The sequence below is a fragment of the Ananas comosus genome, linkage group 13 (genome assembly GCF_001540865.1).
Source record: "Ananas comosus cultivar F153 linkage group 13, ASM154086v1, whole genome shotgun sequence".
Classification (NCBI taxonomy): domain Eukaryota; kingdom Viridiplantae; phylum Streptophyta; class Magnoliopsida; order Poales; family Bromeliaceae; genus Ananas; species Ananas comosus.
Window position 1 is genome coordinate 1,823,195 of NC_033633.1, and position 23,991 is coordinate 1,847,185.

The 23,991-nt window shown below is 35.7% G+C and overlaps 3 protein-coding genes across 3 annotated transcripts; all 3 read left to right on the forward strand.

Annotated features, from left to right (window-relative positions):
* Positions 599 to 4,774, forward strand: LOC109719416 (prosaposin-like). The gene is made up of 6 exons (XM_020246084.1): positions 599 to 702; positions 1,928 to 2,024; positions 2,854 to 3,047; positions 3,185 to 3,382; positions 4,002 to 4,061; positions 4,356 to 4,774. Exons 2-6 carry the CDS (start codon positions 1,934 to 1,936, stop codon positions 4,518 to 4,520), a joined length of 708 nt encoding a protein of 235 aa, XP_020101673.1. The 5' UTR covers positions 599 to 702; positions 1,928 to 1,933; the 3' UTR covers positions 4,521 to 4,774.
* Positions 5,625 to 11,904, forward strand: LOC109719786. The gene is made up of 14 exons (XM_020246599.1): positions 5,625 to 5,813; positions 5,925 to 6,089; positions 6,804 to 6,902; positions 6,982 to 7,113; positions 7,197 to 7,265; positions 7,599 to 7,695; positions 7,790 to 7,892; positions 8,073 to 8,280; positions 8,480 to 8,593; positions 8,854 to 8,985; positions 9,908 to 9,988; positions 10,188 to 10,304; positions 10,873 to 10,982; positions 11,478 to 11,904. Exons 1-13 carry the CDS (start codon positions 5,712 to 5,714, stop codon positions 10,957 to 10,959), a joined length of 1,506 nt encoding a protein of 501 aa, XP_020102188.1. The 5' UTR covers positions 5,625 to 5,711; the 3' UTR covers positions 10,960 to 10,982; positions 11,478 to 11,904.
* On the forward strand, positions 16,327 to 23,935 carry LOC109719350 (stress response protein nst1-like). The gene is made up of 3 exons (XM_020245955.1): positions 16,327 to 18,210; positions 18,329 to 19,407; positions 23,539 to 23,935. The coding sequence occupies exons 1-3, from the start codon at positions 16,843 to 16,845 to the stop codon at positions 23,681 to 23,683; spliced, it is 2,592 nt and encodes an 863-aa protein (XP_020101544.1). The 5' UTR covers positions 16,327 to 16,842; the 3' UTR covers positions 23,684 to 23,935.

A 23,991-nucleotide genomic window follows, 5' to 3' on the forward strand; every position in this document is an offset into this window, starting at 1 on the left:
TTTTTTTAGAAGGCAAAATATTTTTTTTACGTTCCATCCTATTTCAAATATATTTTTAGAGTTAAATTCTGTTAATGAACGATTAACAATAACTATTATCTGTATAAAATAACTATTTTGTCCTTTCAAATATACTCTTTTACTATCAACCGACTTTTCTTATTTGTTAGGGGCATAAAAAGTATTCTTTAATTTTTAGTCTTTTCAAGTATACTTTTTTACCATCACCAATATTTCGTATATGCTTTTAAGTTAAGAATAAAAGAGGCATTTTGATTTTTTTAAATTCTAGTAGATATTTAACTCGCGTTTAATCTAAGTTAACTTAACGGGTGATAACTGTAGGAATATTTTAGAATAACGTAAGATCATGTAAGGAGTATATTAAAAAAAATAATAATAAATAATATATTTTAATCTATTTTGAATATATTATGATCTGTCAGTAAAACAGATGCTCTTACTATCGCTAAGATCCGCTCTGTTGTATCCATATTTAAAATCTATGTACAAAGCAATCAAACAACACCACAATTGAAACCGCGGGCCCCACCACCCTCCACAAATCCCTCTCCCCTCTTTTTTTTTCTCTCTCTCATTTTATTTATCTCTTCGCCTCCTTTTCCTCTCTCTCTCTCTCTCTCTCTCTCCTTCCTCTCGAAGAGTCCATTTGCTACACGGAAAATCGCTTTGGGCTTGTCGGTGAAGCTCTTATCCAGCTTCTTTTTTTTTTCTTTTTTTTTTTTTTCTCACAGCTCTTCGTATCCTCTTAGGTAAAATTATTTTCAGATCTCTTCGAGATTATCTTGTGCGGNGATTTTTTTTTTTTTTTTGCTTTTCAGTAGATCAATTCGATCGTGATTTAACGGGAAAAAAAAAAGAGTTGTTTAATTTAGGCATGAAATCCCGTTTAGGAACTCAAGCTAAAATCGTAGTAGTAAAATTGTTTTGAGACCCCTTCTTATGGATCCAACTTGAAATAATACCTCGTTTTTATTATTTTTATTGTTATTTTAAATTGGCTCTTCTTAAACTTTTGCTGTTTTGATTTGCAAATTGGGGATTTTGTTAAATTTGATGGCTTTATTAGGTATGTGCCCTTACTTGTGGTAAGAAACATGTTGGTTCATTTGCCTAAAAGCGGTTAAAGCCATTAAATTTAACGAAATCGCGGTTAATTTTAACGTAATGCTTAATAAGGGACTAGAATCATTCAAAAATAAAAAAATTACAGTTGAAGGAGTGTCAATTTAAAGGGGGAAAAAAATGTAAAAACGTGCAGAATTTACATGAAGTAGGAACCATTTTGAATTGGCTAGCCAATCTTTCAAAATTTTAATTTTACTACCCCGGCTTTCGATTTGTTTGGATGGTACCTTAACTTCAAAATTTAAGCTAATTATTCACTTTAGTAAATATATAGTTGTGAGAATTATATGAAGTGTACTAACCAAATTTGTAAAGATACATGACGCATTCAAATTTTGAAGCAAATGTGTTTTTGACTGACTTAAATCAAATAAATTGAAAGGTTGGATAGTCAATTTAAAATTTTGAATGATTGAGTAGCCAACTCAAAATTGTCCATAGTTCAGGTAAGCTCTATATGTTTTTATCAAAAAAATGAGGGTTCAATTGAAATAAAAATGAAAGAAGAGTTTAGTCAAACCCTAGATTGAGTGCAAATTTTTCCTTAATTATTTTATTCTACATTAAAAAATTTCCACGAATTGATATGGAAAAGGGTTAACAATTGTAGTCATGAAAGTTGTTAAGAGAGCTTTGAGTAAACTAAAACGCTCAAATCGCCGTAGTTTTTCGGCAAGCACCGGTGACTACGTCCATTATACTAGATCTAATATCTTTTTATGAGTTAGTGATAACCAATTATAGTTGTACGACTAACGAATTAACTTGTGTTGAACAGGAGAAAATGAGTTTGAGAGCGAAATTCTTGTTCCTTGCACTGCTTTTCAGTTGGACAATTGCCGATGCGAGAAGTTTCGTGACCGCTGATATTATAAGTACGGCACGATATGTTTCAGTTTCCTTTCTTATAGTGCTGTGTAAATTTCCTTTATTTTGCTCAACTGAAAAGAATAACTGTCTATACAGCAATTTAGTGACTAGTACTAATTGTTAGTTGGTCTGAGGATTATGTTGGTTTAATTATGCATTTGTTTTCGGCACACACCTGTTCTAATCATAATTCCTTTACTTTTATTTCATATATTTTTGAATTTAAAACAGTACAAGTCGAAATATGTATCAGCGCTTACGTCTTCGCAGTCGTAAGCTATACTGGCTACAGTATATGGCCAGATTTCTTTGTGTAATTACGTGCCAATGTAATCTCATAATCGAGTATGTGTGTAGATCACTAGTTATGCTACAATCTATTTCATTGAAGTTTTTGCCTCATCTAACTCTTCTTTTCTTTCTTAGAACTTACAAGCACCAAGAAGTTATATATACAGGATCTTTCTTAGGACTTTCAACATCTCGATTAGCAGGAAATACTTGAATATTGTTAATCTAAAAACATCTCTGAGGCACTGATTGTGGGAAAATATCGACGAATTGAACTTCTCTTTCAAATTTTAATTTTTTTAAATTTATTGCCCTCTGCTCTAGCTGTATCAAATGCTGTTTTGCAAGAAAAAGTTTTATCTGAGGTTTATCTTTGAAAATTCTCAATCCGATACTTTTTATAATAAAGTTCATTTTTCTCATGCAAACGCTTAGACTCTTCTCTATCAGCGCTTATCACCCAACATAATGATAGTCATTAATTTCTTGCAGAATTGAATTCCCTTATGAGTGCAAGGTGATAGTTGTGTTTCATGCTTGCAGTTACCGAAATAGTCCTTGAGACTCAGATTGAGAATAAAGTCCCTGAAGCACTTGAGCGAAACGAGCTAGTCTGTTCTATGTGTGAAAACTTCACTGCTCAGGCTGTTGATTACTTTAGTCAGAACAAGACTCAGGAAGAGATAATCCAGACCCTTCATCAAGCATGCGCCGAGCTGAAGTCTTTCGAACAACAGGTTGATAGTTTCACTTTGTCAAATAGTCCAATTACTCGTTGAACTACATCTATTTGATGGAACGTATCAATCAGCTCTCTTGGTCAATGAGGTTTACCAAGGTTTTTTCTAATATTTCCACGTATGGTTTCTCTCAGTGTGTTATGTTGGTGGACTACTATGCAACTCTTTTCTTTGTTGAGATTGGAAACATACGTCCGGAGGAGTTCTGCAGAAAGGTAAACCTCTGTGAGGGGAGTACGTATATCTCTCTTCCAAGGAGCAACAGTACCTGCGTGTTTTGCCACCATTTAGTTGAAGAAGTGCTCGAGAAACTGAAAGATCCTGATTCCCAGGTACTGCTGTTTCATTTTCTTGATTACTTTTATCTAAACCAGCATATTTTTTTTTTTACCTTCTTTTGAATATTAAAAAACTAGATATCGTTGAGTGAGGTCGCTATATTATGTTGAAAAAGTTTTAAGTAGATCAAATCGAGCTCTTGCTCTTCTCTAGAAGGAAAAAACTTATATAGTTGCATCATTCAACTTCGGCTCATTTCACGGTGTGTTTTTAGCACTCTATTCGCAGATCGATGTCACACGGTAGGTTATATGTTTCTTAACTTATCAATTTTTTTATATGAATTGTATGCTTTTGTTGTTTACGGTTATTGAGAGTGGTTTCTCTCCTTTTCCAAAAGCTTCCTTTGCTAAGTTTGATTTGTTATATCAATTTTCATTCTTTTGTTGATTCTTTCGCTTAAATATTCTTCTTCTCTGTTTGTGCATTTCGAGGTGTTTGTTTTGGTCCTCAATCATCAGAGTACAAGTATGCTAGCACTTGCAGATTACTGGCGAACTGTCTGCAAAGATCATTACTCTCTCATGCTAGCCATATGAATTTATTGCTGGGGCTTTTTCGTCGTTGAAATGCCTAACTTTTTTGCTTTTTCCGTTCATTCCAAATTGGCAGCTCGAGATAATTCAAATGCTTCTCAAGGAATGCAACAAGATGGAAAATTATGTCAAAGAGGTAAACTTTGTTAGCCGTATACTTCCAATGCTAGTAGAATCCATATTATTCCATATTTAAATTCGGAAGTATCAAGTACTATAAATATGTCATTGTTTTAGTCTTTAAGAACCGGTGTTTCCATTTTGAATCTTTTAGAATTTCTAGCATATACGAAGTTGTAGAATACCTAAACTTGTTTTCTTTTTTCTTTTCCTCAATAAGACTAGGGTTCCTTTGTTTTACTTGAATCAGGCTTAACCAATTCCTCTGCAATTTTAAAAAGTAAATGCTTTTTGACCATTCCTTAAACAGTGCAAGAGGGTGGTTTTGCAATATGGTCCTCTCATCCTAGTTAACGGCGAGAAGTTCCTCGAGACGAACGATCTTTGCGCCTCCATCCACGCCTGTAAAGCTAGCCAACAGTTATCTCTTCCCTCGATCGAACAGGAAGCGGCGACATTCGTGGCTGAAGCATGAAGAAGAGAAAAAACGGCTTTGAAGAAGGAAAAGATAACAGTTGCGGAGTTTATTTTTATCATGAAATCTCTCCCATGGATAGTTTTCACACATTGTGTAACTATTATTTTGCCTAGTATTCTTAAGACCTGGTTTGTATATAAAGTGTCGCGCCGCATGTTCTGGTACATTGCTTTAGTGCTTTTGCTACACGAATTCTATCTATGTGTATAAACAATTTAATCAGTAGTAGCTACTTTGTTTGCCATTATGTATTTTCTGCTTCTTTCTGTGGCAAGTATCTTATGATAAAGAGATAATATCTAATATATCTTTCAAAATTTTAAAAATATTTAATTTATTTCTGGTTGTCGAAAATATTTTCATGGATTTTTTACTTTTTTTCAAATTTTCGTTTAATCTTAAAGTTTATTAATGGAAAGTTTAGAAAGGTATTTTAGGAATATGGAGGTTAAATTAATAATTTTTTTCCCCTCTGAGTCAACGAGGACGTTGGGGGAGAATTTGGACCCTCTACAGAACGAAAAACTTTTTGCATGAACCGGGTTTTCCACATATGACATTAATACGCTCTGATAAGTGATAACAGCTGTAGAACACCATAACTTATTTTTGTAAAAATGTATGGAGATTATTTTTGTAAAAATGTATGGAGACTCTCTCAAATATAGGAGGTTCTGAAATATAGTCATCAATTTTATTTTATTTTATTTTTGGTTGACACCTCTTTAATTTTTTTTTTTCAATTTGAGATTTTAAAATTAATTAAGTTAAAAATTCTCAATTAGTTTAGACTGTTAAGATTTGATGTGACTGTTGATAAATTTGATAAAATTTTTAACTTGGCTAGAATCATATAATTCTAAAAAAAGCAAAAGCTAAATGGTCTACAAAATATATTTACAGTTGAGGGGCTTATTTCAGAATTGAATATAGCGTGAGGGGGTCGCCATACATTTTTACCCAAAAATGACTAAATGAGTGATCTATGTAATAATAACAGGTGCACAATGACGTGGTGGACCTGGGCCACGGAGTAACTCCTCGTTCCTTTCTCCTCCATGAACTCTTCTATGAACTCCTCGTGGGAGGAGCATTCGATTCCTCTCTCTCTCTCTCTCTCTCTCTCTCTCTCTCATAGCATTCTCTCTCTCTCTCTCTCTAGGGTGCGCGCGTTCGCGCGCGAAGAGCATGGGGATGCGCGCTCGGATCGAGGCGATCGTGGCCTCGATCGTGACCGTCCATCCCCACGAGATCCCCTCCCTGATCCACTCCGCCACCACCTTCTTCTTCGTGAGTTCGATCCCCCCCTCACCCCCAAATCCATCCCCAATTCGATCTCTTCCCCTTTTTTTCGATTTTCCGATGTTTTAATTCCGTGTTTAAACGTAATTTTTTTTACAGATTTTGAGCGCGTATTTTGTGATCCTACCACTACGGGACGAGGGCGCGATCTCTCTCGGATTGAGCAATCTCCCCGGTCTCTTCGTGGGCTCGCTTCTCCTAACCCTCGTCGCCGCTCCCGTCTCAACCCTAATTTTTTCCTTGCCCAATCTCTCCAAATCGAGGGTATGTTTTCTCACCAATTCGTATTCTTACCCATCTCTTCTATCAAACATTTATTATCCCTTAATTTATTTCCATTTTTTTTTGGATTGGTTTGGTGCGCATTTTGGCTATTTTCACTTAAAGGAAGCAATTTTGAGTCAAAACAGTTTGGAGGTGGGAAAAGGAGCAATTTGAAACCGAAACAAGGATTAGGAACTCATTTTGTGTTCATCATCTCTATGAAAGATTAAAAACTTATCAATTCACAAATTAAAAGATGCAATTTTTAATCTCTTATCTGAAGATAGTAGTGGTATTAGTAAAAAAGAAGCTACTTTAACGAAATAGCTCACTGAAACAATACAAAAGATAAAACAAAGAGTAGTATCTTTTCCCATCAGGGATTGTCACTGTTATTTTTTATCTATATCATTCGGATGTAGCGATAGAGTTTCGATGTTGATTATGAAGTAACATGATCCAATCAACACTTTAGATTATAGAATAATTAGTAGTATTAATCTTCTTCTCCAAGGCTGTATTCAATAGAGTAATATGCCATCAATGCAACTCATTAGAGTAGCAAACTTAACTATTGCATATTCTGCTTTTCGTTTAGACATTTACCCTTCTATGTTATTTGTTTCCTCAATATGATATGATAACTATTATGTTTGCATCTATTATGTTTGTTGGGTTGATATTAGCAAGTGACTTATCTGCCTCAAATTTTAGGCGCTGGTTATGATACACAGATTTTTCAGCATATCCCTTCTTATATTCTTTGTTCTTTGGTACGCCTCTTCACCTGGACGTTTACCTTTCCAGCCTAAGGTGAATAACGACAACACGTGCGTAATTTTGATGATTTTGCTAATAATATAAATGAGCTGATGAACAATTTCTTACGTAGGTCTCAGATTTGAACTCACCTCTACCTGCAGATGAGAAGCTCAATTCTAGTAAAGATGGTCAAAATAATTCTACACAATGGGGTAATCACGGGTTGTTCTACATTATAGTGAGGATATGCTTGTTTCTCTGGGTATGCTTTTTAACTTTTTGTATCTTTATTCATCTGTGAAAAAAGCTTGATGTTTGACTGGGAAGTCAATTTTTCTTCTGAAGGTTGCTTTGCTTAACCTTGTTACAATCTCTTCAACCTGGGCGAGGGTTATTGATGTTATGGACAATGAGGTACTTATAGTGATTAAAATGGCAATTCGGGCCTATTCGGCTTGGATGGAGCTTCCACAGAAGTCAGTTTGAATAGAGCTGTTTGAGAAATAATTTATTTCTTTTTCTCATTGAAATCCTCTTAACAGCTTTGCTACAGCTAGAAGCAAAAGCTTTAGATTCAAGCTTCTGCTTTTCAGGCCCAGAGCTTCTACTTCCTGCCACACTGGCACACTGGAAGCTCCTAACTTTTCTTTTGCCAAATACCTGGTTTCTGTTTATGAAGTACAGAAGCTCTCCCAGAATTAAGGTAAAAAAGGCACTTACTATGTCTTATTTTTCTTTTGTGTTTAGTCAGGTTCAAGATTGTTCGGTTTCATTGGTGCTGGTGCAACACTTGGGCAGCTATGTGGTTCATTATTCGCAGCAAGCATGGCATGGCTTGGACCATGTATATGTGCTTTTCTTTTATTATCATATGTTAAACTTGGCACCGTTTGCTAACCCATGAAATAGAAGTTTCACCAACTCTTTCTTCATCTCAGTTTTGCTCCTCTTTTCTGCTCTCTTGATGGAGCTTGCTGCGCAATCATCAAAAGGAATCAACCATGATGCTCATCGCGGTTCTGAAGAATTATCTGTCATCAGGTACATAGTCTCTTTGGCCTTTGTGTATAAATTGTTTCCATTCGCGAATATAAGAATTCATGTCAGAAGGTTTTCCTTGATTTTTTATTTTGGTGATATTTGACATTTTACGATATTCATATCTTTTATTTTTGTGATTGTTTAAATTACATAGGGTTTACTTTTCTTTTTTCTGTGTAGACAAGATACTGAAGATCAGAATGCAAAGATTGAGGATGAGACGTCTTCTTTAGTAGCCTCTTCACCTAGATTACCAACAGATAAACTTAAGCCCCAGCTTTTCATCATGTTTGAAGGGTTTTGGTTGATACTCTCATCAACTTATCTCCTGTATGTGTCCTTATTTCTGTGGCTGAGTGCAGTCGTATCTTCCTTATTTTATTTCCAGGTATTTAGTTTGTATCTTGTCATTAATAAACAAACTATGAATATGTACATAATAATAATTATACAATAAATTGTTTATTTCAATTACATGTTGGTGTAAAATTAAGAGTTGTTCAACCAAGGTTTAAGTATTTTTCTTCTAATTGTCATAGTACATCTGGTAATAAATTCTAATGTAGAGGTCATATTATCAATTGCAGAAAGTAACAATAATCGCTATGACTGTTACAAGCTCGCTTGCCAGAAGAAGATTGTTTGCACTGATAAACAGCTTCATCGCTGTTTTCATCCTTGCCGGGCAACTTACTTTAACGGTATTTCTTTTTCTTCCTTGACTGTGCAGTATATCTTTATGTATAAAATTCTTAAGAACAGAAAAAGAAATTACTTGGTTACCTAATTGCTGTGTGAAAAGCACGAGAAGTACTTTTATGATCCAACTTATTACTTGTTATTAGGCCATCGTATAATCATAGTCGTCATGCGTGCTTATAAGCAACTAGATGGTTTTCTTGGAGATTGTTGTAAGCAACGTAATTAACTCCTGATACCACTTCTCTACTAAACACCTCAGGGACGCATACTCACGGTTGCTGGAGTTACTGTGGCTATTTGTTCAGCCCCATTTGTTGCAATTTCCAATTTGGTTGGTCTTGCTGTATGGCCAACCTGGATTGCTGTTGCCATATCTGAAACTCTTCGGAAGGTACGAATTGGGAATTAATTGGGCATTTTTATTGAGGTCAAAATGTTTGTAAGATCAAGTATTTAATGCTTGAAAAACAAACATGTAAACATGGTTTTTGTTCTTACTAAAGTTGGTTGCCATTTAATCTTAATGCCCAATCACTATTGATATGTAGTGTCTAAACATCCTTGGAAGTTGGAACTTGGAATGGGGAAACTTCTTTTTGTACCATCGCCGTTAAACTTGATTTTAAGGAACTTTATAGTTTATTATTGTTGGCTTCTGTGGCATGTAGTTCTTTCCAGTGGCAAAAGTGAATATGCAGTCTGTTTCTTCCAAAAGCAAAGTTGAATGTAACAGTTCCTTTTTGAAAGGATAAAGGAATATATATAATATCCCGACAAAAGAGCTAGTTACATATTAATTTGCTTTAAATTGATATTGGGATATTTCCTTTGCCAATTGAAACCATGTTGCTACCATGAGAAGGATACAATTGACGAATGTGTAGGCTTGAAATATATCGCTCTCTGTAATGTTGAATCTGTTATTATTCATCCACTGCTTGAAGATCCCATGGCATAGAAATTTTGTCCTCTGTATTGTGCTGTAGCAGTATTTGATCAATGAAGGATATACCAAGTTTGTTCATATATAAGGTGGGATAGACAGTTGAGATCTATTAAAAATATGCTAATAAATTATTATGGACGGGCTATGCATTTTTGCCTCCCTAAGGAAGAAGATTTGGACCTAATGTTCGAAGTACTTAGTATTATGCTGCTCATTTATCCTATGTTATTGACAATTACTATGTTGAGTTGATGAATCAGCTTTGAAGATGTTCAAAAGGGATTATTTTCACTCGCAAACTTTAAGAAATATACAGCTTTGAAGATGTTTAAAATGGTTATGTTAAAATTATTTCTCTGCCTTGCAGGTGACAACATATGTGGTAGCAAGACCTGGAAGGGAACTCTTGTTCACAGTTGTCTCACAAGATGAAAAGTACAAAGCGAAGGTAATAACCGTCCTATAGTTCTTGCAAATTTTGAAGTAGCTAAAGTATGGCCTGCCCATACAATTATTGGCCTGCAGTGTAATACATTTCTGGACGTTTTGTCATCTAGATGTTTTGGCCTTGTTAATTAGGTTATTGAAAGTTATTAGGTCTTTGGAGTTATGATGAAAGATAATTATATCTGGAACTTTTGTTTCAGGTCTGTATAGATGTTATTGTTCAAAGACTTGGCGATGCAGCTGCTGCTGGAATATATAAACTGCTATTTGGCAACCTCAACAGCAGGGCTTCTATGGTTTCTCTCTATGCATTACCAGTATGTCTCATACTCCTTACTATAGATATATTAGAGAGCAAACTGAAATGATCATGTATGTTTCTCAGGTTGTTTATTTCATCTTCTCTATTTACGCTGTTGATTCTTAGCTACTATTTCCTAAGCTTCTGATTTCTTTGCACTTTATGCCACCCCTATGCTGCTTAACACAAGTCCATTTACAACTCACTTCTTGACTTCTCATGAAAAGATTTACTTCCATATGTTTTAATGGTCAACGGCCTTAAAAGACCAGCACTATCGCGGTGGATAATTTCACATACTACCTTTCGGAATCCTCTTAACTGGAATCGATTCAACTAACAATGGTGTGGTATTTGACTGGAGGTTGCCATCGGTGAATGCAAGGACAAAGAGAGTAAAATATGATCTCCCATCCAACTCGTCCATTTATGTATGTAGAAGAGATATAGCCTAAAATTTAAATGGAGTAATTATGATAATTAGGAGGAAACAAAATTGCGATCTCATAGACTATTACATTGTATTGAACAATATTAATTATATTGTTTTATGATCATTCTAATCTTGTTTCTTGCAATTTCAGCTATGTTTCCTATGGCTGCTCACAGCATTCCATTTGGGTCGGCAGCAAACAAACCTTGCAAAGCTTCAAGCTTCTTCTATACACTAGATTCTGTTAAGATAATCAAATAGGTATGTTAAGCTTTTCTTTTAAGTCACATCCTATAGGAGCATGTTTGTTTTACCGAAACTGGAGGGGGGTGAAGTTGTTTTCGGCCGTATATGTCTACTTCCGTGGTTTGCCATAAATTAAATTCTCTTGTAACTCCACTTTTCCAAAACGCCATGAGTGACTTCGCCACAGGTTGTGCCAAAGTCCAGTATAGGAGAGAAAGATACAGAAAAAAAGAATAAAAATTGATGCACTAGTGTAAAAAATTTTAGTAAAATAAATAGAAATGTTGGATAATTATAATTCCAAAGTCATCGACTTACTTTCAGACAAACAACAGTGAAAAAAAAAAAATTTTCTCACATGAACTTCAGTTTAACTGAAAGCCATTTTCAACTTGAAAATCACTTACACGTAAACAAACAGGCCATAAGTGATTTAACTGTTCGAGATTTTATTCATTTTGCATCGGTGGACTAAGAAAGCTATAACACTTTTGTCTCCTTTCGTCGCAGAGGGTACAGTATGCTGCTTCATCCAAAGGCTAAGAAACAGTAACACGACAACGTCGAAAGAAGAAACACAAACCGCAACGGCATCGGGGAGCCTTGTTGTATATATTCACGACAGTTTATTTAGCTGTTTTAAATTTTGAGGGGAAGATGAAAAGAGCCTTTCCGTTCTTGTGTACAGTAGGCATTGGTCTTAAACAATTTGATGAGTTTTATGAGAGAGTTATTATTTTGCTGTAGTAGGTCCCAATGAGCACACTATTCATATGTAAGTTTAAAGGGCAAATGTCCCTTGTCACCTTTTTATTTTCAACATATTTGAGGATGTGAAATTGGTTTGCATCCTAAGGAAGCCCCATATGGATTTGTCTATGTTTCTAGTCTCCTTAAATGAGAGCAAAAATGGGTTGTTATGATTTTTTTAAAAAAATTTAAGGAAAATTCTTGTTGATTATCCATTCCTCTCCTAAAATAGAACTTGAATGAGGAGATTAATTTCTGTTAAATATTTTTATTTACCAAAAATATTGATTGTCGATTGCAGATTTATTCTGCAACCTTAAATTTGTACTCCGCTGAGCTTTCCGTGCAATCAAGACTTGTTTGGCTTGGCTTCTGATTTTGCTTCTGACAATGCAGATTCTAAGCGATTTTTTGACGAACGAGAGCATTTTGAGCTTTTGCGGTACCAAAAAACAAAAAAGTTCTTAAACCTCGAAAGCTCAAGTAATAATACAGTGTATTGGTTAAAATAGATTCAACTTTTTGTTCTGTAATAATTAATCCAAAAATTTAATAAATTGAATTAGATTGAGCCTAATAAGTCGAATAGGACTCTGATTTTTAATAGACGTAACAATAAAAAAATTGACATACATCCAACATTCAGACTCGCGTGAGTATTGTGGCTGATCCGTAAGTATGATGAGTGCGTCCTTCTTATTAGAACATATTTTTAAGATAGCTGATTAGTACTTCGGTCCACACTGCCGGACACAGTAAAATCAAACAGTTTTTTAAATAGCAACAATAATAATAATAGTAATCTGTACTTGCCCCAGCATCTTTGGGCAAATGATGAAGAATTCAAAAGTCACATCACAACCGAAATCCTAAAGTCAAATTAGGGAAAATCTTAAACCCTCTTTTTTTTTTTTTTTTTTTTTTTTTTTTCTTCTGACCAATCACTCAATGCCATACAATATGTAATAGGTTTCACGAGTGGTGTGTGTGAAAGGATCAAACCACATTAAATGGTTAGGTCGAGTTCACATGAGTGGTAGAACCTCCTCAAACCCCCTCAAGTTTTAATTACTTTGGAATTTTTGTAAACTGAATTATAATATTTTCTTTCGTTAAAAATTTTATTGAAAATTATCATTCTTTTTTAGCCTTTTAATTATCAGTTATTCATATTTCATCCTTGAATTCGATGAAATCCTTAAATTTTTTTCTTATTATACTACTTAATTTTAAAACATTCAAAATTTCAAAAAGACCTATAGTTGAGGTGTCTCCATATATTACATGGATTTATTATTCCACTAGTGTGTCTCTATTTGTGTCCACCTAGCCCTAAGTCATGTGAAACCCTTTTTCACGTTACTAATTAGGAAAAAAAAAAAAAATCCCAAGCGTGTGATCCAAACCCAATCCACACGCAACAACTCTTCTTATCCAAAAAAAAAAAAAAAGGAGTACACATACTCATGCACTATGTAGAGTAAATTATACAAATATACCTCAAACTATTGTGTGGATTGTATTTTAGTTTCTAACTTTAATTTGTTGTACTTTAATTCTCAAATTATTAAGTAAATTGCAATATGAGTTATTTTGTTACATTCTATTATCTTTACACTATTTGAGAATTTGAATGATAGAAAATTTTGATTCCTACGATTGAGAAGTGATTTTTAGTGCGTTAGACAAAAAAAAAAAGAAAAAGTATGTAGTAGAATTTGCAATTGGGATCTAATTTTCGATGAACTAAGTATCAATTAACTATAAATAATGATTGATAATGATACTGTCACTTATTAGAAAGATTAAATGGTACAATTTGATCAATTCAATTGTTGAAATTTAAGCCACAAATAAGATCTAATGAGAACTATTTGTAAAACTAATAAATGTGTGTTTTTTTTTTTTTAAAAATCTATTTTGTTTCTATTTGTGAAAAAGGGAACTCCTAGTCCTCCTATTATTCAGAAAAAAGAATTTAAGCAATTATTATCAGTTGAGACTGGAGCTCACAGTTCACACTGAAATTTGACCCAAAAAGAGAAAAATTTAAATATGATTTTGCTCACACTTATTTAATATCATAGAGCCCCACTCATATCTCTATTTTTAGAAGAGAACATGTGTGTAGCTCTTAAGACTTTAATGGAAAAGCTATTAATTAGGGAAAACTTCAAAAACCCTCCCGTGGTTTTGTAGTTTTTCACTTTGCTTCCCTGTAGTTTAAACTGTATCAAATTGTCCCTCTGTGGTTTCGTTTTATCTTTTCGGTAGCTTTTTCGTTAATATTTTATTAAATTATATACAAAAAACTTCAGATGCCCATCTAGATTTATTAAATATTCACTTTAGTACCCTTTAATTTTAACTTTATCACTGATTTAAGAAAAAAAAATTAATGAAATTGATAAAAAAAAGAGAAAAAAGAAACCACATGGGGGCAAATTGATACATTTTAAATCACAGGGGGGCACAATGAAAATCTACGAAACCACAAGGGGGGTTTTTGAAGTTTTTCCTATTAATTAAAACTTTGTTGAATAGTGCTACCTATTGCATCCTGAGCATTTATGAAAGTACTGTTTAAATATATTTATGAAAAAAAAACATTAACAACGTCTTTGTCGAAAATATTACTAGTAGTTTCTTATTATATAAAAAGCGGAACCTCAAAAACTGAGACTAAAAAATTAACTTATACCGACCATTCCTAGAGCAAGTGGCAAAGGATTTGGTGGTTGGTATTCGAGACCCAAGTTCGAATCTTAGTTGATTCACATTTCCAGCTAATTTTATTTTCTAATTAAAATAAATGAAATAAACGAAGCAGATAACGTGCTACCCCTCTCTCTCTCTCTCTCAAAAAAAAAAAAAAAAAAACAAAAAAACTAAGGTATCTGGTTGCGTATTTAACTTGGATCCAAACACTATAGAGAAGTAATAAATGAACATATCTCATTTAGAAATGACCCGATGCGACACGATAAGTAATAATAGATTTTTAGACCTAAGTTGTTAAGTTAATTTGATGAGTTATTATTCTATTAAATGCGAACACCGCACCAAATTGAATTGTCACCTTTAGGCTAAGCAGGTATTTGAGGGCGAATTGTATGCTCTTCATTTTTACAACCCTTCTGCTTCAACTCGTCCAATGTAATCTATTAATTTTTTTAGAACAAATAAGAAAAGAACATTTAATGAGAAAGGTAGGATTTTAATACAAGGACATTGGGCACCTTTCATATGGATTTATTTCAATTTTGTCCCTAAAGAAGCTCTTATTTATTAATTATTATCATTATATATATATATATATATAGAGAGAGAGAGAAAGAGAGAGAGAGCAGCGCTAGGCTCCTATACCATTTATAGTATCGGGGCTCCAATAATATAGTCTTATTTTCAACCTTAGAATATTCAAATTAATGATTCATACGGTTAAAACTGATTTAGGGTATTTGAAGTTTTTAGAAATGAAATTTTATATTTTTTCGACATAGTTTACTTTATGATCAAAGCGTTTCAAAATTATCAAATTTCAATGGCTACTATGGCAGTTTAGTAGTTTACGACGTAAAGATCTAAATTTATTTAAATTTTTGATAGAAAATACTTTAAACTATCTAATCAAGTTCAACATTCTTGATCCTTGAATTCAAAAGTTTTTACTTAAATTTTAAAGATTATTTAATTTACCCGTATTTAACCATAATTTACTTACTAAGTAAATTATATTGAAGAACACTAAAATTTTATTCTAAGAATTTCATATACGCTAGATAATATTTAACGATGAATCGTTAATTTGAATACATCTAGATCGAAACAAGACTATAGTACGGCGAAGCTCCGTTCAATAAATAGTATAATAACATAATTATATATATATATATATATATATATATATATATTCAATGCTCATACAAATCTATTATTCTTTTCTACTCTCACTTAGAGGGAAACTTAACAAACAAGCTGTCGGAACATTTGAACAACAAAGAAAAAAAAAAAAGAAAAATTACAGGCGAGAACTCACTATAGTCGATTTTGTAAAAGGTCCCTGAAATTTTTTGTATTCAATTTATAATTTTTTTTGGGAGATCAAATCTTTCTATCTCTATGATATATTCCTCAACATACACACCACTTGAACTAGCAAGTTGGTATTTTTATTTTTTAGTTTCCTGTGTCATTTGAGTTAGTGTTGAGTTACAAATTTATTTAATTTTATAGATCTATTAACTGTGAATTATTAATAAATTTTATTTTATTTATTAAAAAGTCTTTAAAATTGTTAAAGTTTGATGAAAATATCTGTAACTAGTGTCACTAAAATTTCAGATTATTTGTTTGAAATTACCTAATTTAAAAAAAAATTAAAAGCTAAAAAATATTAATTAAAAAAATAAAGTCTACGGGGCTAGTTCAAACGATAATATAGTTGGAGGGGTCGTCCTTACATGTTCACCAAAAAAAAGAAAAAAAAAAGAAAAGGACAAGTGAAACGAGAATTAAAAAAAAAAAGGAACAAAATGGATAAAACAAAAAAAAAACATATAAAATAAAATACTAAATAAAAAATGAAAGAAATGGTCTCTTTATCTTTTTCTCTTCGTCTCTCTCTCTCTCTCTCTCTCTCTCTCTCTCTCCGAAGCCATTTTCTCCGAACGCTAGGGTTTTCGCCATGAACGACCTCGACTCCGTACACCGCCTCCTCCGATCCCTCCCCACCATTTGATCTCCCCCACCCACGCGCCCCCACTCTCTCTTTCTCTCTCCCCCCTTAGGGTTTGCTTCGCCTGGGGTTTCGAGCTCTGGTCACGGCTCCGAGATTCGAAGAAGAGAGGGCGAATTAGGGTTAGGGTTTCACGCAACTCGATTGCTTCTGGATTGGGGGGATTTGGGGATTCTACGCCGCGCCCTCTTCCCTACGGAAGCTCTACCCATTTCACGCTGGATCGGAATCGCGGGCGAGGGAGACGAAGCGCCTGAAGGAGGACACCCCCCCGTCCCCTTCCGATTCTAGGGTTTTTCGCGGTTCCTGTGTATAATTTAGGGCTCTGGCGATCGATCACTTGCTATTCGGCTGCGATTCGGTTGGGCGTCTAGGGTTTCCTGGATAATGTGTATACTCTGCGTGGTCCAGAGGTGGTCGCGGCGGGTCGCCACCATGCTCCCATGGCTGGTGCTTCCTCTCATTCTCCTCTGGGCCTTCTCCCAGCTCCTCCCCCCTGGGTTCCGATTTGAGGTCACCTCGCCGCGCCTCGCCTGCGTCTCCGTCCTCTTGCTAACCCTCTTTTGGTACGAGATCCTCTTGCCCCGTCTCTCCATCTGGCGTGCCCGCCGATCCGCCCGCCTCCGCGAGCGGCGGCGGGCGCAAGCCCTCGAGCTGCAGAAGCTGCGCAAGACGGCCACGCGCCGCTGCCGGAATTGCCTCACCCCGTACCGCGACCAGAACCCCCCTGGCGGCCGCTTCATGTGCACCTGCTGTGGCCATGTTTCTAAAAGGCCCGTCTTGGATATTCCCGGTGCGAAGAGCGGATGGATTTGCAACCAGGATTGGCCTACTGATGGTGCCGGAAATTGGGTCGGTCCCGATCCCCGTCACTGGTTCGACGATCGGTGTTCGACGGAGAAGTCGTATTCGGGCGCAGTGGTCTCTGCCTTCACGCTGCTCTCGTGCTTTTTCTCGAGTGTGGGATGGCTCTGCAGAAAGGTTTTCAGGTTTGGATCTGGAGAGGACGGCTCTTCGGATGGGGATAATAAGGGTTTATCGAAGAGAGGGGAGAGTGAAGGGAATTCGCATGAGAGCAGAGGGGAGAAAGCAAGAAGGAAGGCTGAAGAGAAGAGGCAGGCTAGGTTGGAGAAGGAGATGCTAGAGGAGGAAGAAAGAAAGCAGAGAGAGGAGGTCGCGAGGTTGGTGGAAGAAAGGAGGAAATTGCGCGACGAGAAGATGGAAGCTGAGGAGCGATCTAAAGGTGCAACTCCTGTCGGAGAAAGAGAGAGCAGGAAGGAGGCGGAGAGAAGGAGGCAAGAGAGAAGGAAAGAGAAGGATAAAGGCTCTAGCAAGAGCAATTCTGACGTTGAGGATGTTGAGAGGAGGTCGAGTAGGGAAAGTGAAAGGAAGCGCGAATTCGACAAGAAGGGTGAGAACGAGAGGCCGAATTTTCACAAAGGCAATGCGGAGAACGCTAAGTTGCATTCGATGGATAGTAGTTATGGGAATAAGGTGATGACGAGTAAGCCCAAGTATTTTGGTCACATGGCGGACAATTTTTTAACTTCGTCTAGAGGTTTCCCCGGTAACCCCTTTTTCAGGAGAAATAATCAGAGCTCCTCTGCTGCTGGTAACAAGGTAAGTAAATCGGCTGTTGGGTTCAATGAGCACAGCTATGCAATCAAAAGGGATGCTCAATCTGCTGCGCAAATGCTCACAAAATCTTCTTCAACTGGAGATGACAGGATTGGTGGGGCCAGCCTAAATCGACCTGTAAGTCTGGTCCAGACAAGTAAATGTTTTTTCTTTGTTTAGAGTATGCAATGTGTAAGTCATACATAGTTCATATATGTGTTCTTTATTTTTCTTAATGTTTTGTAACTCCTATCAGGTAAGTTCGGATGTGCAACCGCGAACAACTGCCCCGAAAAAATCATGGCATCATCTGTTTACTGGTTCTCCTGCTGTTTCTCCATATCCCGACATGAGTTCCTCTAGTTGTCAAAACCAGCATGGAAATTTAGAACCTCATAGTGTTAAATTAACAAATCAAAGATTGCTGCCTAACTATCCTCTTGATAGTCAAATGGGTTTTCGACAATCTACGCCTTGCCATGCATATCCTCCAATAAATGGGCCATTTAGTAGCCCTTCTTTCTCTCACTTCACAGCTGGACCCATGTTTCCTGCTATCAAAGAGCCAGGGCCAACTTTGATATCAGAAGAACCAGAACTTTTCGAGGACCCATGTTTTGATGCAGATGCCATTGCCTTACTTGGGCCAGTTTCGGAATCATTGGATAACTTTCCTTTGGACCTAGGTACTGGGTTTGTTTCAAGTGATAAGACTGAAGCATCTTCTGCTCTGAAAAGTGTATCTTCTCCTGGTGAAGTGAATAAGCCTTCCCCTATTGAGTCTCCTTTGTCCAGGTCTCGAGTTTCTGAAGAAAAGAACACTACAATTGGCCAGTTTTCGTGCTCTTCAAAGCCACAGGAATTCAATGCTTCAAATATGCACGATTCGTTCAACGAACAAGGCACATGGCAAATGTGGGGTACTCCACTTGCTCAGGAAGGGCTCGGATTCACTGGTGGGCCTTCCAGCTGGTTTTTTCCTATAGGGCAGAACAAATTTGGCCAAGAAAATGTTCTCTCTTTGTCCCACAACCCTATGATATCACAAATTACAAATGACAATCATGCCCTTCCTGCGATTCGGTCTCCTCGCGCTGTTCCTGGTGTTAATCAGCAGAATGGTGGGACTTTCAGCCCTCTTAGTCCTAATCTGAATGGCAACAATCCATGGGCCCAGAAATCTCCATTCCAGCCATTGCCTGTTGAGGAAGAAAGCCATTTCCTGCCACTTAATCTAATGGAAAATATTGCGTGCAAGAATGCGACCTATGAATTCCCAAATAGACCAGAAGCTACCCTTCCTGTTGAGCTATCTCAAGCTGATTGTTGGCCCAAGTAAGTTCCCTCATGCATTTTAAGAATTACTATTTAACAGTAATGAAACATTCTAGGCTGTCTTGACTACTGGGTTTTGTAAGAATTATTATTTACCATTGTAAGATAAACTTCTCTTTGATAGATGAGGTGTTTTCTTAAGATCAAAAGTCATATTCTGTTGCTTGTGATGGTATAATTTGTTAATCTTTTGCTTATCATTCCTTCAGAGTAATGAACTCTACATATTGAAAAGTAATTATTAACTTATTTCAATAAAACCTCTTTACGGAAGCAAGAACTGTTAGTAACCCAAAATTCTTGTATTTAAAATAACTAAAATCCTTTGTGACCTATATCTTATTTTGAGCCAATTTTATTGCTCCTACTTTGCCATCATTTAATGCTGTGGATCTTAATAATTAATAGTCGTTTGGGAACTACTAACAGTAACACCAATCACACGAGGGAAAGAAGACATTTGGTTTTGAACTAGTCGATCTTTTGGTTGGGAGACTTGATTGTGGAAATTGTATCCCCTTTTCGCTTCTGTAAGCTCCTCTTTTTTTTGTGGGGTTGGAGGGGAAGGGGTGTCTGTCTTTCTTAATCTTTACCGATTACCACAAAGCCACTTCTGACCATTCCTGTTGTTTTGTGTTGATTCTGCTGTGTGTTGATGCATGCGCCAGTATTTAATGAACCCTCCATATATCGTCCATGTTACCTGTGTTGTGCGTCAGCACAGATGGTGCCACAGTGCATACTGTGCCGAGGGCTACTTAGGGAGACAGCCTGCTGTGAAGTTCAGAAAAGGGCATATACATTTTTTTTCCGTGATCTCAGATGCATTATTCTGCCTTATAAATCGTTCATTGTTTATGCTTAATCATTCTCAATCTATATCGATATATTTCCCTGTCATTGCTTTCTATTCTCTGTGTCTTCTTCCTGTTCCTTCCAGGTTGCAATTTGCAGCTTCCACTCTCTCTCACTTTTTTTTTCTTTCCTATGATATATTAATTTTATACTTGTTTATATGTATACTTTTACTTGTGGTCATGGATATTAAAGCATGTTGCCTTAAGAACTTGTACACTTGGAAACCCATATAAGAAGTTTTCTCAAAAATTCCCTGTAGTTATATTTTGTTTATTGGATATCAACAAAGTTGCTCTGATTTTTTATGAATTAAAAGTTAAAGGGTCTGCCATAGCCATCTGGAGGAGTGGCTTTTCTAAAGAAAAAAAAGGAAAAAGAAGAAAAATCTCTTTCATTCACTTCCATTTGCAGCCGCTCAACCTTTTATAGAATGTCTTTATTCTTTCACTCAACCTTTTAGAGAATGTCTCTATTCTTTTTTTTTCCCTTTGTATTGTGGTTCATCTTCAACATCACCATCTTCACCATATTTTTTTTCTTCTTTTGTATAGTTTTTCCTTTATAGCTCAACATTTAGTACTATAAAGCATACTGTGACAGATGGGATATGGTCAGTCTGGAATTTTGATTGATGTTCGTGGGTGAAATTGAAGACGATGTTGCACATTAACTTGTAATAAACTTGGATAAGGTAAAGTGTTTTTTGTCGTGTGCTACATGATTATTACAGACCTCATTAGTCAAAGGAACTTTAATGGAATGACATTACATAATCTGATTTGTGTGTAAAGACGTTCGGCGTTTAGAAATGGCTAGACATTTAAGAGAAGCAAGGATGACTTAGAAGTTCTGGGAAACAATATGATTGTAATTAAATTATTGGAGGAACTACCTGGTTTTAAAGTTGGTTAGAACTGTCGAAATCGGTTTACGCCCAGTTCTGTATAATTGGAATATGAAGCTATGTTGTTTTTGCTTCTGCTGCTTTCTTTGTTGTCTATCCAAGGTCACTGATTATAGAATATAGATTTGATCGTCTATAAAGAAATATTTCTCTACAAAGTGCTCGGTAGTGATTCTTCATGCATACCAATTGTTCTTAAGGTGTCCTATATGGGATGAGTCTTTTCCTTGGTAATAAGATTGCTTAAGGGAGCGAAGTGGTAGATTCAGTTAACATATGTTGACGGACAGAGGCTAGCATCTATGCTTTGTTCACAAATCTTCAGTTTAGGTTACAGTTGTGTAATAAAATAAGATATCAATGTGCAGTAAGACAACATTATTTACAGACCATATGCTTTATTCATGAAATGGTAAATAAAGATATCAGAGATGAGCTATGAAGCACGGATACTTCAAATTTTATGCCGGATACGTATCGGATACGTATCGGATACCGATACGCGCCCGATACGTGTCCGATACGGGAATGAAGTATCTGGCATTTTTAAAAAATAAAAAAATATCGGATACGGCTCGGATACGTGAGGGATACGGGGGGATACGGGGGGGACACGGCCCGGTTCTTTTTTGGTCTAAAATGATTGAAACTTAAAATTTTTTTAAAAGCTCACGTCCAAACCTATTGGAAAGAAGGAAAAGAGTGAGAAAAACACCAATATCTGTTCAATTTGTCATTTCATCTATCTTTTTGTTCTTGAATGGTAGAAGGCGCTCCCTCTCGTTCTATCTTCACACAGTATTTACTCTCTTCCATCTAATTTGTCAACCTAGTATTAAGCAACAAAGGCTATAGAAAATATGATTTTTTTTTCCTTCTCTATTAAATTGTTAGCATATTTTTTTATTACTATTTTAATAATAGAACTAACAAATCAGACATATATATTGAATGGCTAATTATCTAGTTTGTGCGACTATATAATTGTTGTTATCATTTGATCAAGTTGAATGATAGTTGGTTTGATACTTTTTGAATTATTATTTTATATGATTGATTATCTTTTTTTATGAACATATGTAGAATAATTATACAAGTTAATGCATATTAGAATATATTCCTTAATATAGTCTAGATATTCTAATTGTTCTCAATATATCATTACATATAATCAACATACATTTAAATATATTTAAAATAATATTTTATTTAAGTATATCCCGCGTATCGTATTCTAGAAGTTTTAGAAATTGCCGTATTACTGTATCCGTATCGTGTCGTATCCGTATCCCCGTATCCGTATCTGTGCAACATAGGAGATGAGAATTGCTTGTAGACATAGCTACTATGTTAAGAAAAAAGGCCCTGTTTGGGTGACGGAATAAATTATCCATTGATATTCTATTTGGTACGAGGATTTTCTATTGTTATTGGATGCTAGGAGTGTGATCAAATGTTTAGAATGGAATAACATATTCGGTCGTCAAGTTATTTTTTTCAATAAGATAAATAATCTCGTATAGGTGAAATATGCTACCTTACCGAATCATGGATGCCAAGACCATTCAAGTTGCAAAAATTAAACTTTAACCTTCCATTTATACAAGAAATCTTCGTACCGAATAAGTTATCACCGGATAACATATTCCTACTTCCAAACAAGGCTGAAGTCACTTTGCTGGTATGATGGTTGGACCTTGAATTATGCTGTTGATCTGCTTTTGGTGAGGCGTATTGGAAATAAGTTGGCTTTTTATAGTGAGAATAGAAAAAGGGTTACATAGCTAACTTTTGGTGAGGCGTATTGGAAATAAGTTGGCTTTTTATAGTGAGAATAGAAAAAGGGTTACATAGCTAAACGTGTCTTAACTTGAGGTGGAGAGCCGGCCAACTCTGGCAATTGCAGTGTAAACTTTAAATTTCAGCTATTTTTGTAGCCTTAGTAATTCTGCTCTTTCGAGATAGTAGTACATTCCGCCTGTAGGTGATATGTCCAGGAATTGATTACTTCTACCCGTTACGGCTAATGCCTCCCATCAGCCCACTACAATATTTTCTCGAGTGGATATGGGGAGATATCCGAACCGGCCCTTGAGCTATACTATGTTGATCTCTGTTATCGGTCCATCTTCTTCTGCCTGTGCTTATTTATTCAATGACCGTCTTTCTCCTGATCTTCTTTCTACCATTTGTATTTCATTTAAGTTCATAAATCTCAGTAGGTTTATTTTGCCAAAACTGTATTTCCAGCAAATAAATGCTGTAGTTCGGTAACACCTCGTTTCCTTTTTTGGGTTACCTTCTTAAGAAAAGAAATGGAAAAAGGGCTGAGTTCTAAGTTTTCGTATTTCTTCTTTTGCAATTCGCAGGAACGAATGGGTGCGAAATGGAACTCTCGAGGCCGGAACGTCGACCCCTGTGAGCCCGCATATCGGAAGTCTGTTTTCTACTAATCCAGATGTACAGTCGTCAGTCTGGTCTTTTGATCAAAGAGGTGAAAATTTACACAGTTGAAAGAGACAAAAAAGAGGGAAAAAAAAAAGAAAAAAAGAAAAGAAAAGGCGAGGACACCTTCGCCTCTTTTGAGAAGTGAGATTCAGGAACTAGTTGCAGTGTAATCTCTTTTGTCGCCGAAAATGATATGGTCATTTCATTAGTATGAATAGATTATCTGCATGCATGGATTCATGCATCTGATGAGAAAATGAATGGTCAAATATGTTGCCTCTCTTGTATTTTTTTTAGTTCTACTCCAACTTGCATGTTTCTCGTTCTCTTTGGTGCTTCATAAAAGGGCGAAAAGTAAAGAAACCAAATATGCG